Below are 17,308 nucleotides of genomic sequence, written 5' to 3'. Positions count from 1 at the left end.
CACACTCACCAACGTCGTGTATGAAGCGTTCGATCTTGGACTGCATGCCCCAGTATCTGAACTCCACCTTGCAGAGTTTGTAGGCACACATGACGGCGTTCTGACTGGGATTCTTGTTGATCTCCTCAATCCAGTCCTCTGATAACGGCCCCCGCCTCGTTTTGACTGACTGATACAGTTTAGGGTCCTCTTCCACCAGGTATTCATGAGGAGCGATGTAGTCCTTGACGATGTCTATGGGGTCTGCGGGGGGAGAACACACACAGTACGTGTCATTTTATCTGTTTATGTGTTTTTATGTGAAGGAACGCGTCGGGAGCAGACTCCCTGAGGATGCAACAGCTCAACCAATGCTCTCACAACCCGCTCACACGGAGACTGCAGCCGACCCCTGGATGCTGCAGGCACAGTTTAAAAACAACAATGCAGAACATGTTTGCGCATACAAAATACACTTACCAATGGTCCTCTGTCTCTTTTCGGCGGAGGACATGTTGAAGACATCTGCTTGAGTTCCAGTGTCTGGTTTATAATAAGTTTCAATGTCGATCGAGAATTTCTCTACGAAAGGACAAGTGTACCTGAGAGAACCAGGAAAGCTTATTAGAATAGAAAATACATTAAAAAAAAGGAAAATATAAGACTACTACTACTACCTTGTAATTGAAGTAATTCAAGCTAATTTTTTAAAGAAATAATTTCACCATAATTGTCGTTTAAAGACAATAAGCAACAATCCCAAAACCCTTTCAGACTCCTGAAGGGAATTGGCTCCTTTGTTCTCACTTTATCCACCGTAAACTGGAACAATTGGGTGTTAACAAGTTACGTGACTAAATAAATACATACGTGTTAAGCCTAGTTTATGGTCCATTTTCATCCGTTCGTAAATCTTTTCCATCACTACCGCCTCCATGTGTTATTAGGGCCCGAGCACTAACAGTGCGAAGGCCCTATTGTATCTGTAGGAATTTTTATTTTCCTTCTTCTGACAAAATGAGGGCCTTTTTGCCCCCCTAAACGTGCCCCAAAAGTCACCAAATTTTGCACGCAAGTCAGGCCTGGCTAAAAATTTTATATTTCATGGTTTGCATTAATGGGCGTGGCAAAATGACTCAACAGGGCCCCTTGAAAACTTTGTGCCTCAAGCCCCACAATACGGTTTGACTTACATGCACGAAAATCGGTACACACCTGTATCATGTCGCAACTTAAAGAAAAGTGTCTTGGCGCCATGGCCGAAACCGAACAGGAAGTCGGGCATTTTTTAATTAATCGTGTCATTTTAGCGAAATTTATGCCATTTCTTCAGCCGCTTCAGAGCACGAACCGTAACGTGCACCCAGGTGTTTTAAACATCAAAATGTGTGTCTCCATCCTGCGACAACGCCCATTACTTTTCTCAGTCAAAAGCGTTACCGTGGCGACGCTAGACGCCAAAAAGCGCACCCCCCATTCATGTGATTGGTCCATATGTAATAGTTCCTACTTTTTGCCATAACTTTTGAATGGTTTCACGTAGAGAGTCGTGGCCGGTGTCATCTGACTCGGTTTTAAGTCCTTGAACATAATTGGTGCAAATTAGCCCCGCCCCTTCATCTGATTGGTCGATATCTGATAGTTCCTACTTTCTGCCATAACTTTTGAATGGGTTGTGATAAAGACATGTGGGTGGTGTCATCGGACTCGGTATTGAGTACTTGACCTTCATTGGCCTGACTTAGCCCCGCGTCTTCTTCTGATAGGTCAATATTTGATAGTCCCTATTTTCTTCCATAACTTTTGAATGGTTTGACGTACAGAGTCGTGGGTGGTGTCATCTGACTCGGTTTTGACTCCTTCACTTTAATTGGTGCAAATTAGCCCCGCCCCTTCTTCTGATTGGTCGATATGTGATAGTTCCGATTTTCTGCAATAGCTTTTGAATGGTTTGACATAAAGACTCGTTAATTCGTGTTATTATGGTTATTAAGCGGCTAATGACGTGTCGACTACTGTTATCAAAACATAACAAAAACAGCGCTGTGGACGGCCCACTGAACAATAGTTTTTAGATTAAAGATTCATTTAACCGTCCCTGTGATATCTGGGGCTGTTACTCCGTTTTGTCCGTATTCATGAGCAGTAAAAACTAACTGCTCTTAGCTAAACTTTGCCTTTGGACCCAAAATAAAAGTGTTCAGACTTTATTAACAACTCAGGAGTTACGACCAGAGCTCAACATCAGCGAGTCGCTAAAGTGATTAACACCTAACTGTTGGCTGTGCTGACTACCGACAAAGATAATTGACATAAATATATTTGATATAGTACAAAAAAGAATAATGATCATAATATTTCATCTTTTTTCTGCTTGATAAAAGAACATTCTGGTTTCATAGACTAAACTTTCTGGTGGAAATGCAACTGGATGACGCATGATGACCATATAAACCGGTCAGGTCATGACAGCCTGCAGAGAAGTGTTGCACGGTTCAAATGGAGGAGAACATTGCTATATCTATTTCTGTCCCAAAAAAAAACAAAACAGTTTTTCTCAGGGCCATTTTTTCATTAGTAAGCAAAAGAACACAGTGACAAAAAAGTTCCCCCCTGAAAGCTTGCTGAGGGCATTTAAAAAATAGCACAAGTGCTCTGGCAGCCACAAACCTCATGTGAAAGACTGCAAGTCTGATTTACGAGAATCCTCTCTGCAAACTCGATGCTGTAAAAGCCTGCTGGTCTGGGAGGGCAGATGCACTGGTGTTTAGACTGATAATCTCAGATTTATGTGGCGAGCTGGCAGCTAATTCATATGATTATTCTACATAAACAATTTTTTTTTAAAGTTTCTGTTAACAATATCAAGAGGACTCTATTCATTCGCTTAATTTATGATTCTGAGAGCCATAAAATAAAACCCATTAACAACATTTTATCACTAGAAGGTCAACGTTTCCACTTTAAATGAACCCAGCTGCTTCAAATCACTTGATGTAATGGATTCATAAGTGTTAACGCTCAGAAAATGTTCCCTAAGGGGGCACAGGGGTAGTAGTATGAGCATGCGTGGTGAGTCATTGTGCTGCTTTGCTAGTGGTCGCCTCACCGGGTTCGCGTATAGGGGTAAGCGTTCCAGGACTCCTCCTCCACCCGAAGGGCAGCTTGGGGCAGAATGGCGCAGAACCAGGACGGGATGTGTTTGCCGATGTGATAGACCTTGTGGGTGTATTGACCCGAGCCTCCGGGGCCGTCCTCGTAGGGTTTGTTCTCAAGAATCTCCACGCCGCTGCCCTCGCCGCAGCTCTCCTCTCTGCTTTTTTTCTGCCAGGCAACAGAACATTGACAACACATTAAAAAGTCAAATAACCTGAAAAATCATTTTTATCAGTGTTGGAGGAGGTATACTGGACGTCGGGATATTTGTGCTTGCTAAACCACCGAATAATCTTAGTTTATTCGCTTGGCATTATGTCAACACACCTGAACGTTCAAGACCAGCAGGCTGATGAAAACACCTGCTGATGCACAAATCTGTCCTGAAATAACTCTAAAACATAATCAATCCTATAAAAATTGTAAGGAGGTACGTATTATTTCTAAAATTATTGATTTATTTTCATTTTAATTCAAATGTAAAAAAAAAAAAAATATGGTATGGTGAAAAAAGTAATATATTGTGTGTCAGAGGAACACTAAAACCCACTCTGATGATTTGTATTGTTTTCAACAACAACAAAAAAAACCTACTTACTTTTGCATGACTTTTTCAAGGACAAGTAACATTACTTGTTAGAAATTAATTATTTATTTTTAAAAAGCTTCTTTAAACTTTCTTAAATCAAATTTAAAAAGATTCCCGACTCGTTTCCTGACCAGTGCATCTCTCCTATTTAGGAGAGATGCCAAGGTAAAGCCCAGCTGGATGGAAGGATGGATGAATGGAATACAACTTTATTGAGATTTTTTTTTTTTCAATCAATATTATTTTTTAGACAATGTAAAAGTTGGTGTGAAGGAGTCATTGTGGACTCTGGTGGAAATACCTTTAAGTCCCTGATATAATCACACACTTTACAGAGTAACAGCTCTAATCCAGGAGTTTCTCTCGTGGCAGAATTTCTCCTGTGCTGTGTTTAACCGAACCAGCAGCCCTGAATTCTTCCTCCCGCACATTCTCTCCTCTCCGCGCTTGAAATAATCAACCTCTGCCAGCAGTTTAATTATTGCTGATAAGTTCAGACATTGGAGGTTTTCCTTTCTGCCCAGCATGCGGCTGCCTGCAACAAGCGGCAACAGATGGTTGGAGCCACAGATCCTGTAACTCTGAGTGGTGTTTAAGCCTTCTTCTTCACAGAGGGAGTCTAGGATTACGGCATCAATTTATAAACAACCTACATCTCCTCAAGAGCCTCTTTCACCATCTGTGTTGCAGCACCGAGCAGCAGCGCACACAGAAGAACATGTTTATACGTGGCAAAGCCCCCATGGATCTGATGGAGATAAATTATTTACTTTGAAGTGAAAGAAAGTGAAAAAAAGCAAGAAGCTATTAATTAGAGACTTAGCTTGCAATTTAATAAGTACTCTACTTATTTGGGGAAAATGTTTGTTGCTTTTAAAATCTGAGAAATGTGGAGCTTTGTTCTAATTTTATAGCGGTATAAATACTGAAGATTGTTATGCTCTGTTTGCACTGGACTAGTATCACCGGGGCACCTGCAGTCATTTGTGATAATTACAGTCTAGGTTGTTCTGAAAAAAATGTCCCCAGGTCGCCTGTTCTGCCTCGTACCCTGTGTAATTATGGCACCACGGTGATTATGGTGACATTAAATAATGATATTAACCAATATTCATAATATATACCGGCTACTGGTGCTTCGCTCTGCTCTTTCCGGTCTGTAAATGAGGATGAAGTCTCTAAACTTCTAGTCAGCTCAAAACCAACAACCTGTCCTCTTGAACCTGCAGAGCATTTTACCTACCATCAAACCGGCAATAACCCACATTATCAACTCCTCTCTTAAATCTTAAGCATCTCCTCCTCTGACTTCAAACAAGCTCGGGTCACCCCACTGCTGAAAAAATCCCACACTCAACCCTGCCCAGGTTGAAAACTACCGGCCAGTTTCACTGCCCCGTTCATGTCTAAACTTCAGTCAGGTCTCACAGTTCCTTCGCGGAAACTGACTGTACGATCCACTTCAGTCCGGCTTCAGGCAGGGCCACTCAACTGAAACTTCCCTTCTGTCAGTTACTGAGTCACTACGAGCTGCCAGATCTGCTGGTATATCCTCAGTTCTCATACTGCTTGATCTGTCTGCTGCCTTCGACGCGGTCAACCACCATATCCTCCTCTCCACACTGTCAACAATTCAGGATCTGTCCTCTTATGGTTCATGTCTTACCTCGCAAGAAGATCCTTCAAAGTATCATGGCAAGGACGAGTGTCCAGATCGCATCAGCTGGCAACAGGGGTGCCACAAGGATCGCTGCATGTATTAGGTGAAATCATCAGCTCTCATGGGTTCTCCTACCACTGCTATGCTGATGACACCCAGCTCTTCATTTCTTTCCCACCTGGCGACACTGCTGTCTCAATGTGAATGTCTGTCTTTCTGATATCTCTGCATGGATGGAGGACCGTCACATTCAGCTAAATCTGTCCAAAATCACATTCAGCTAAATCTCTCCAAAACTGAACTCATTGCCTGTCCAGCCAGTCATTCCTTACCTGCTCAGATAAGCTTGCAGCTGGATTCCACCACACTTGTGCCCACGTCTTCTGCTCAGCATCTTGATGTCATATTAGACAGCCAGCTGACCTTTAAGGGCCATGTTGCCTCGGTTTCCCGGTCTTGCCAATTCGCTCTTTGGAACATGAGGAAAATCAGACCCTACCTGACAGAACATACGACATACCTCTTGGTTCAGGCTCTGGTCATGTCACACATTGACTATTGTAAAGTGTACTGTTGGTCAGCCTTCCTGCCGGCTCAGTTAAACCTCTGCAGATGATCCAGAATGCAGCAGCACGTCTGGTCTTCAACCAACCCAAGAGAGCTCATGTCACTCCGCTGCTAATCTCTTTGCACTGGCTTCCAGTTACAGCGCGCATCAAGTTCAAAGCTCTGCTTCTGGCTTACCAAACAATTACCCAAACGGCTCCTGCAGAGGTGCACTCCCTCTCGACAGGTCCGCTCAGCCAGTGAAAGAGGCCTGGTGCCTCCATCACAACATGGCATGAAATCAGTAGCCAGACTCTTCTCCTCCATTGTTCCCCAATGGTGGAACGACCTACCAAACTGTCCGATCTGCAGGGTTAATTAATCTGAAACACAGCCTTTGCTTATCCCACTGCACAAGTGCTGCAGGTTTTCAGGTAATACTGGTCCCATGCAAACAGGACATTAGTAAGTATCAACAAAAGTACTTTTTAAAGAGTAAATGAACAAATAAAATAGGAGCAAAGTTCAGTTTAGCAAAAACATTGTTCTGGCTAGGTGAGCAATTTCTGGATGACATTTTTTGATATTTCAGCAAAACACAGAGAGCCAGCTCCTCCCACCTCCTAGTCCCTCCCCCATTAAGAAAATACACAGCATCAATATTGGCCTCGGCCAGTTTGTACCACCCCTGTGGCCCCTTCACTCCCCGCCGCTGTCAAAGACGCCTAGAATACTGATGGAGGTTGTTAGAACAGACTGGGAACAGACTTTCTGTTCCCACTGACAAAAAAACTAGCTCTGGGCCAGAAAAAGCGGTTCCAAGGTAGCACCAACTCTTTGCTGGGCTAGAGGAAAGAACTGCTTACGTAAGCGGAGGGGGCGGAGGTATTAAGACCAACAGCAATAGCAAGACTGCAAGACGGCGGAGGAGGAGACAACCTGTCTTTTAGCCATATGATCATGGAGGATGCTACGCGGACCAAGTTCGTATTAGAGCAAATACGTTGTTGTTGTTGCTTCAACGTTCGCGCCAATGCAAACGCAGCAACGTAGCTGACGTTTGCAGCAACGTAATGATGTGGCTCCCCTAAGCACCCGAGCTATGAAAAAACAAACCGGTTCTCAGCTGGTTAGCAAGTTGAACGAGTTGTCAACCAGCAGCAGCACTGGAACTAGTTTGGTGGAAAAGGGGTATTATTGATCTGGAAATGGGTAATGGTGGCATGACGATGGCTGCAAACTGGGATGATGGTGAGATCTGGCAACTCCTTATCCTCCACGTAAAGTATAAGATCAGTCAGCACATCGCAGAGATAGAGAGAGACAGTCTGTTGTTAGAACGCCAAGCCTAAACCCTTTAAAAGTGTATGTAGTCTAGCAGGATACAAGCAAACTAAAGATGCTGAGAGAAAGTACCACAATGGAGCAGGTGATGTTGGGATGCCAATCATGAGGGTGTTTACTGCATCTCAGAGTCATCAGTTGGTCTCCAGGGCAGATGATAAATGACCGAACGGACCTTAGTTTTGATGAGTAAATTAGGCTTGCTGGATAGACGTGAACAACCACACGGATGCTCCATCCTGATTTCCAGCTGATGATTGAAAAGCTACTTTACTCCTCTCGTTGTAATGTGCAGCATAGTAGGACGAGGTACGGCAGTACGTCAATACAAACCATTGAGCTCATTATTATCAGCAAGTGCGTGGTGTTCGAGGTCAAGAATGAGAGCTCAGATTGAACAGGGAGCATCTCTCTTTAGGGAAGCCGTATCCATAACGAAGGTCAGAGGAGGCAAACAGGTGGAAAATTGCTGTAATCTAGCAGGTAATGTAATTTAACCGAGGAGCTGAGGGCATCAAATTATGCTCCTTCTGTCTGACTCCCTTCTGGGAAGAACGAGAGATGATCTTTATTAATAACACACATCTCAGAGGCAGCAGAGGACTGAAGTGTCGGACGCAGAGCATCACACACACACAGACAGCTCAAAACCGTCGATGAAAAGCTACAGATGTTCAGACTGTCGGTGGACTGCCCTGTGGCGTTACAGATGTTTTAAAGGGTGGAAGCTTTTCCAAGCCTGGTGTCTGCACTACAGGGGTGTATTCAACAGAAACCCACGTGCACCTGCATATTTGTGCTTTTATCTAGTCAGGTCATTATGTGGCAGCAGTGCAGCGTCGAATTTTGTGGATAACCAAAAAGGCTACAGTAATTCAGACCGTCTACGCCCAGAACGCGAGGATGCAATAACAACAAAAACCAAAATTATGACAGCGGTGATGGTGTGAACAAAACTGTCTGAAGAAGGCATGAAAAAAGGGTTTGTTGAATGGTCCTGAGCAGCCCTGAACATTAATCTCAAGAGAATACCCATCCCATTCACAGCCGCTTCCACCGGTACAGAACCTAGTCAGGGGCGGGCTTTATGCGATGACTCATACAGAAGTGTCTAAGAAGCTCTATTCAGAACAACTAAGATGGCTGTAGAATTGCTAATAACACCTTTGATTAACAGGTTTTTACTCCAAACCCTACGATGGCTTGCTCGGCATGCATTGCAACTGAAATCATGTAAATTCTTACAAATCTTCCAGCTTCTGCTATCCGAACAATGAAAACAAAGACAAACCAGCTAAAGAACAGCTTTTAGCCAAAAACAACAACGTATTGGAACTCAAAATAGATCTGATACCTTTTTCATGTTATTTTTTCCTGTCATGCTTCACACCGAGTTGACAAAAAAGTGACAATGTCAAAGATTTGTCTTATCTTATAAGTTTATATCTTATAACCTATACAACATATTTTATCCTTGACATGCTGTACAAGAATGTTTCCAGTTTTGACTTGCAATGAGTCTGTTGCAGCAAAGATTCAGGTGTAGGAGGAATTTGGAGAGGCCATGGAGAATTACATCCTCCAGGCAGGAGGCCAAGTCTGTGGATCGGCTCACTCATTGCCAGAGCTGAGGTCACCAAGGTGGTTAAAAATGTCCGGGGACGGATGAGATCAGCCCTGAGTTCCTGACGGTTCTGTAAGTTGTAAGACTACCTTGGTTGACGCGTCTCTACAACATCGCATCAACATCAGGAGCAGTCCCTCTGGATTGGCAGGCTGGGATGGTGGCTCCCCTTTTTAGGAAGGGGGACCAGAGGGTGTGCTTCAATTGAAGGAGAATCACAGTCTCCCTGGTAAGATCTCTATATTAGTTATGGAGAGGAGAGTGTTCAGTCAATTGTTGAACCTTGGATTCAGCATTGGTCCTGGAACATCAGGCCAGCTCTATACCCTCACTAGGATGTTACAGGAGTTTGCTCAACCAGTTCACATGTGTTTTGTGAACTTGGAGAAGGCATTTTACCGTGTCCCTTCTTGGGACACTTTGTGGGGGATTGTCCGAGAGTATAGGGTACTGATTCCGTTGGTACAAGAAATCCACTCTCTCCATCAGATCTGTCCTTTCTCACTTATTCTGTTCATAACCTGCATGGCCAGATGGAAAAGGTCTGGTTTAATGGTCAAAGGATTCGATTTCTGCTTTTTGCAGATGATGTGGTCCTTTTAGCTTCATCAAATCATGATCTTCGGCGTTCCATGGAGCGGTTCGCAGCCGGGGGAAGGGGGGGCAGGATGGATGGATGGATGGATGGATGGATGGATGGATGGGTGGTTGAGGAATTGAACTCGCATTTTTGTTAGAACAAGTCAGGTATCTGCTAATTATCACCTTTAAGTTAAAACGGATCATAAAATTCAGATCCCCGATACACAAAAATTCAAACGCTCTGATACAATTTTCTTCAAATTTATATGTGAAATTTTACCCATATTTTAGAATCTAATTTTAAATCCACTTTGCCCATTTTATATTGCACGCAGGTCACTTATGTTATGTTGTATTGCTCGAAATAAAATATGAATTGAATTGAATTGAATGTAGACAATTTCCAAATGTGCTCATCAAAAAAAGCCAGATAAACATGACAATGAAAGCAAAGATGAAGTACATATTTACTAAACATTTAACTGTGACTTTATTCTATTTCTGTATCTTACACATTTTTTGTGGCCTTTGCGGTCAGCTTTTTATTTTAGGATAAAGGACCTTGCCCTTGACAGTCAGGTTTCACTAATAAAACAGCACATAGGTCCTTTAGACTAATCTGTTCAGCCTCGTGTGTGAAATCTCTGTGATATCTACGACTCTGAAATGTCTTTGAAGCGTCTTTCTAACTACTAAGTAAAAAAAACTGTTACTTGTGGTCCCAAAAGCCTGTTTTAAGACGCAGAATGATCGCTCCTAACAAACAATACTCGCTGCCTAGACTTTTGATGTTTTTCTAAAGCAAAGATTTTTGTTTTTAAACAAGCTTTTAGTAGACAAATGGTTTTATATGTTTACTGTTAATTGTTGTAATCCAGCGCTGAATCATGTGTACTCTATTTGTTCTTTTGTTTGTTTGTTCGTAACTGCTTTGTGAACCATTTCGTGACTCATGTCTGTGAAAGGTTCAACATAAATTAAATGTAGGCCTACTTACAATCATTAGAAATGGTTTCAGTTACTCTCAACACCCGCATACAATAATGTATTAAAAAAACAAATGAAAAGAAAGAAAAGTGACAGAAATTCCCATCATAGTCTTTTATTTAATTCAATGTAATATTCAGTTCCCTATTTTTCCCACCTCACCAACATAAGGTGTAAATTGCTTAAAAACTGCACATATTTTTTTTAAATAAATTGCTTTATTTAATACCATCTTTTATGCACTTCATTCCAGATGCCCTTGTCTAATTTCTGATTTAATTCAGAACATCCGTCTCCGACAATTCCTCGTCATTATCTATTTCCCAAAACTGTTTGAATCCTTAACCTCAACACTGTTAATAAGAAATGTTTATTTTCAGATGACTTCACGTTGTCATTGATATCTGATAACTTGATGAGACATGTCAGAGGCCGGTGGTGGACTGACAGCATCAACATCCCTGCGGCGAAACAGCAGCTTCGGCTGAAAACCAAACATAGATCCAAGTCACAGCTGAAATCCAACTTCCACTGCTGTGTTCTTGAAACGCTTTAGTTGACGTGGAAGGATTTTCTGGGAAATCTATTCATAATGTCATTGTGTGTTACCGAGAAAAAAATATGTAATTCAGCACAGCTCATACAGGTAAAGCTCAATAAAGACATGATAAGGAGCTTCCAGAACACTGCTGTCTTCAGATAAATATATAATTGTTAAAAACAACCCGTTTAAATCAAACTTGGCTTCCAGGACAATTCCTGCCTCCCCTGTAATAACCACCGAGCTGAGTCACTTCATCAAAATTTTAAATAAGCAGCTTCGTGGCAAACTTCCATTTGAAGCCCACGAGGAAGTGCAGTTCCTCTATCGGCCACTAGGGTCGGGATCTTGACCTGCAGTTCCTCTACTGAACACTAGGGTCTGGATCCAGACTTGCCGTCCCTCTACTGACAGCTGCATTGTTAGTTGCATGCATTGTTGGCTAATTGTCATCATTTTTGGTGAATGTGACTTCTGACCTGTGAATAAAGAATCCAACTAAGAGCAAAATACAGTAATTATTATTTGAATGATAATAATAATAATAATAATTAGTGATGCACCGATTGTTCGGTAACCGAAATTGTTCCGCCGAAAATGGCAAAAAAACAATTTCGGTGTTCGGTGGAATAAGTGGGGAAAAAAACGAACAATTAATAACGGCGTTGTAATATAAGGAAATAGACTCGCCGCTCCGTAACTGTTGCGCACCACATAAATCGTTGGCCAACCAAAAACTAACCACATAAGAATTTTACCTAACATTCACCAGCAGGTGGAACCAAAACAACATAAATCAATCTATTACAGGTGCGTTTAGATGACGAAATCAAACAGCGAAGAGCGTGGAGTGAAGTGGTGCGGTGCAAACATGTCGGCAGTGTGGAAGTATTTCTGAGTGGCAAAGAATAAAACAAAAATGGCTGTTTGCAATGAATGTTCTGCTCAAATATCTAGAGGGGGCACATCTGCAAAGTCTTTCAGCACTACAAGTTTGATTTATCATTTGAGATGATAAAAAACCCTGAGCGCTTTAATGCATTTTTATTGTTTTAAGGCCTATGTTACAATGTTCAGTCAGTTAAGCCTAACGTAAGCTCAAAAGATGGCCAAAAAATTTATTTTGCTAATTTATTTATTTTAAGTTATTGTTCTTTGCTGGTATAATGTCTGCTGGAATATTTAAGAAATGCTGGGAAATTAAAAAATGTTCAGTTTTTTATGTTCAACAAATGTTTTCTACCTTGTAATTTTGTAAAATATTTTTTTCTTTTAAAAGCATGCTTAAATCAAATTTATTTGATTTATGCAATGGTGAAAAAATTGGCAAAATAAATGAAAAACTGCGAGGAACCATGTTCGGTATTGTTCGGTATTCGGCCAAGTGTTTATTATTATTTTCGGTTTCAGTTTCGGCCACAAATTTTCATTTCGGTGCATCACTAATAATAATAATCTCAAAGTGCTACAGAAACCAGCTAACAAAATAAACAAAAAGGAATAAAATCAAGACACATACAAAACCAGAAGTAAAAGCATAAAAGCACAGAGACAATAGAAACATCTATAAAAGACCAGGGAAAGCCTTCCTGAACAGAAAAGTCTTCAGCCCCTTTTTAAAAGTGTCCACAGACTGGGGTCGACGTAGCTGTTCAGGGAGGGAGTTCCAGATGTGGGGGGCAGCGGAGCAGAAGGCTCGGTCTCCCATGGAGCGGAGTCGTGTGCGGGGCTGATAGAGGAGGTTGGTGTTTTGTGAGCGGAGGTTACGGGTGGATGAGTGAGGGGTCAGGAGATCCTTGAGGTATTGAGGGGCATTACTGTAATTGCAGAGGTGGGTGATGAGGGCAATCTTGTATTGGATTCTTGAGGTTATGGGAAGCCAGTGTAGGTTCTGGAGAATAGGGGTGATATGGTCGTATTTGCGAGTTTTCATCAGAGTTCGGGCAGCACAGTTCTGAATTGAAGTTTCTGGAGGTGTTTGTTGGGGATACCGATGAGCAGACTGTTACAGTAGTCGAGCCTGGAGCTAATGTAGCTTGTTGTGCTGTTAACTGTTGGTCCACAAGGCTCCATAGGTAGGGTTGCCACCTTTCAGAAATAGAAATAAGGGACGCCCCGATTTCAGCAGCGCAGGAGCCAAAAAAAAGCCCCAAAACTTCTAAACTGAATAAAAATGTGTTTATTTTATATGAAAAAAACAAAATGCTTTGATTTAAAGTTTAAAGTGCTTTAATAGCTTTGAACTTGTATGACTGTACAGACAGACAACCATACTAGTAACTGAAATAGCCTCCTATGCTCTGTATGTCCACATCAGCCCAGATGTAATATAGCCTACAGGTGAAGAATATGGTGTAAAAGTTAATTTATTTCAATAATTCAACTAGAATATGGTGTAAAAGTTAATTTATTTCAATAATTCAACTAGAATATGGTGTAAAAGTTAATTTATTTCAATAATTCAACTAGAATATGGTGTAAAAGTTAATTTATTTCAATAATTCAACTAGAATATGGTGTAAAAGTTAATGAAAATACGGTACAAATCGTGTCCCGTATTAGTTCAATACGGGACGCAACATTTTTTTCTCAAATAAAGGACAATTCCGTATTTTACGGGACGGGTGGCAACCCTATCCGTAGGTGAAGGAGTTTCACCCAGAGCAGGCTGCAAACACTTTCAAAGGATGCTAAGGGATGATAGCTCTGCCAGAAGTCAAACCACCTTTTTACCCGAAACCTTCCAGGTTGGCTGGCTGGACTGGAGCTATTTGTGCTCTGGTAACACTGGTTTCAGATGTGACATGGAAGGACGGGTTCATAACAAACTTAAAGTAACAGAAGTTAGAATCACAGGTTAGCAGGTGCTAAACTAAGCTAAAGTAGCTGATTTGAGGTGACTGAGGTGAGGTGGGTGTGTTACAATCAACTGCCAGACTTGGTTATTCAACCAATTTTGGGTTTACCGGGTACCGGGCAGGAGGACTTCCTGCCGAGATGGTGATCACCAATTGCTCCCCAGAAACCGGCGTGTGACGTCACAAAGAGGTTTGTCCATTTCTGTTTATAGATCATGCAGATATGTGTAGCATTTCCGTGGTTGTCAGGTTCCCTTCCAGCAGACGCAAGACACGATGCATCATTTGGAGGCTAAAGTCCTCATGCAGGCAGTGCAGGTTTGAATCCCGGCCTGTGACACCTCGCTGCATGTCTTAACTCTTCTTTCTGCTCTGACATTTCCCATTCAGCTACTTTGAAAGGCTGCCGGAGCCACAAAATCTTAGGAAACGGTGATGAACAGTTACTGCAGCGTTACTGCAGCTGCTCCGGTACCTACTGTTGCTGCAGCTGCCTTAACCGCCGCCCCACGATTAAGCTGAAACCACACCCGCCACTGCAACATGACACAGAATATATGTGAATTTTAGTGGTGTAAAATCCATCGATAAAATGAAGAACGATCCAAAAGCATCAATACAAAATGAAAAATATCAATGGTCATCAATGCATGATATAACGTGGCCTGGATCGTTTTTTTTTTATATATAAAGAAGTGACTATTTCAAATTTAACTGTCTAGTTGAAACCAAAAATTTAAATATGAAATTATAGTTTACTTGCTCACTGTAATTTGATATGAATGAGTGGGACTGGATTCAATTAAGATCAAAATATATTTTATTTTAATTAAGCCAATTTAATGAATGACATTATTGCACGTTAATCATGAGCTGCTGAACAAAATCAAAACAAATCGTATTGTGCAGAATTAAAATCCAATTAAATCAATAATATATTGTAATATTATGATTTATCCAAGTTATTCTAAGGGAATTTAATAAAAAAAGAACAAAGTTTTGTAAAGGCCCAGCGTTGCTGAGGGTCTGGTTTCTGCCCGACGGAGATGACCCGGAATAATTCATGTGACACCACAAGGACAGCAGGAACCAGGAGGACATAACTCTTCTCCTCAGGCCTTCTGGAGCCACAGTGGATCCTAAAAGTCATGGCTCACTGTTCAAAACATGGAAACAACCACTGTCATGTTTCAAACTGGCTAAAAAAAAGAAAAACAACCAAATATGTATCAAAAGCCCAAGGTATTTGGGTTCAGCTTCTAGATTAACCTTTGGTTGTCCTGTTTTCTGATCTAAAAGGACAACCACTGAATAAGCCGCTGCATGTTTGGTGCAGACACTTCTGGAAGACCTGACTTCTTCTATGGTGCCACTGGCAGGCTGACGTTTTTAACAATTAGAGAAATATCTTGAGCTCTACAACAGGAATTGTCATGAAACTCCATAATCTCAAGATTTGATAGGGTGAATGTTTTGATTATTTGGATTAAATTAAAAATTAAAATCTCCCTCAAAGATCTCAACTATCGATTCATATTTCTTACAGCTCTTACATTTTATCTTCATTAACACCCACTGAAGAACTTTTCTGTTTGCCTCTATAATGGAAAGAGAAGAATATCATAACAGGACTTATGATCACGTCCACCAGAAAGCTCACGTCCCATCATAAAACTGTATCCAGCGTTGAGAGCTGTGGACACACTGTTGTCATGGCGACTGTACCACCACATCTCCCTCTCTGTCTCGTCCACACCACAAGTAAAAAAAATAAATAAAAAAAAAAAGAGGGAGAAAAAGTGATGCCAGCAGCTGCCACGTTGCAACTGATGTCACTTGTTGCCATGGCGACTGGCGCCCAGCTGTGACGCTGAGGAGGAGGAGCAGAGGTTCAGTAGTGTGCACATTGAGATATCTATATATATATATATATATATATATATATATATATATATATATATATATATATATATACACAGTATACACACATATATATATATATATATATATACAAAAAAATGTAATGTACATTTTTTTTGCTAATCTTTGAAATGAGCGCAAAACAAAGATGTCTAAAGGTCTCAGAGAACTGCCTTTTTTCTCCCTCTGCAGTATTTTTACTTCATTTCAATGTGACGTGCATGTTCTCTGTAATGAGCTTTATGACAGCATGCCGTGGGCCTAAAATTAAAACTTTTGTTTAATTTTGCCATGATTCATGGCTCATAAGCAGGTTTGCCTTGATCACAGAGGCTGCGCTCACATGGAGATGATTTTTGTTTTAATGAAATTTTAATGATCTCTGAGTCTGTTTGCACATTATGTTATAAAAGGAAATGTAAACTACAGGCAGATGGAGTGCCAGCTGTTCTGTAGGACAACACCGACCCTGTGACCTGCCGGCCACGTTTCCTCACTGATCTTGTTCTGCAGTGCGGTGATGACACCTTAAACCCCGACCACACACACACACCTGGGCTCTGTGACCTGAATAAAAACAACCCCAGCCTCTCCATTAGCAGCCAGAAAACACCAACCACTCTCTTATCATAATGTGATAATATTGGCAGAGTTTATTTATTCCTTTTTATCAGATATTATACACACGATAATATCTTCTTTTTTTTTTTACCTTGTCTGCACACATATTAATGATTGATACCATGCCAGTAAAAACCTAAGGCATATATATGTGCATTATTACTATATTTATTATATATACATATATATATGCATAGATACGCATACACATACATATATATATACACATACAAACCCATTGAGGTTTTTTTTTTGGGGGGGGGGGGGGGGGGAGTGGTGGGTGGGGAGGGGTTGACATCCACTGCCAATCCAGGAAGCAAGAGCACACAGAGGCACACGTCGAGCACTGGAAATCTGCAACAAAAACCACAAACGAAACACAAAACCGACACGAAGCCGACCAAAACACGAGCAGCAATCGACCCAAATCTCGAGATCCGATCACAGTCTAAGCTAGCTAGCTACCGCTAACTAACCCCAAAAACTACAGAGCAAGCATGCACACGATAATATCAAATAATAAAGATGCCTGGATAAAGTAAAGTTCAACCTTATTCAACCCAACAACATTAACTCAGGTTTCATTAAAACAGGTCCAACTCTAAAATAGTAGCTGGTCCCACCAAGTCCACCAGCAGCCAAAGACTTAAAGAAATATTCTGATGAATTTGTATTATGTTGAGCATGTGAGCTGCAGTTTGTTAGTTGTTATTTTGCTTAAATGTTGTATGTGTTAATAAAAAATGAACGTGTCAGTGCTAAACTAAACTGGGACGACAAAAATGAACACATTATTTATTGTAACACCTAAGCATTGACTTCATAATCAGCAGAGAAAGGAGTGTTTCAGACTGTCTCTGCTTCCAGGATGAATTATTTCTTTCTTTATCTATTTTAGAGG

At 41.2% G+C, this 17,308-nt stretch overlaps 1 protein-coding gene across 2 annotated transcripts in view; it reads right to left on the bottom strand.

Annotated features, from left to right (window-relative positions):
* Positions 1-17,308, bottom strand: part of LOC133455042 (membrane-associated phosphatidylinositol transfer protein 2-like) — a 113,261-nt gene that overhangs the window by 42,563 nt on the left and 53,390 nt on the right. For both annotated transcript variants that reach the window (XM_061733857.1, XM_061733858.1), the window contains exons 4-6: positions 3,089-3,303; positions 460-581; positions 10-243 (exon numbers count right to left, since the gene is read on the bottom strand). In XM_061733857.1, the coding sequence (XP_061589841.1) occupies positions 10-243; positions 460-581; positions 3,089-3,303 (571 nt within the window). The remainder of the gene's footprint in view (positions 1-9; positions 244-459; positions 582-3,088; positions 3,304-17,308) is intronic.

Source organism: Cololabis saira, chromosome 11, assembly GCF_033807715.1.
Source record: "Cololabis saira isolate AMF1-May2022 chromosome 11, fColSai1.1, whole genome shotgun sequence".
Taxonomy (NCBI): domain Eukaryota; kingdom Metazoa; phylum Chordata; class Actinopteri; order Beloniformes; family Belonidae; genus Cololabis; species Cololabis saira.
Note: the sequence above shows the minus strand (reverse complement) of the source record. Positions and strands in the feature narration are given on the sequence as shown.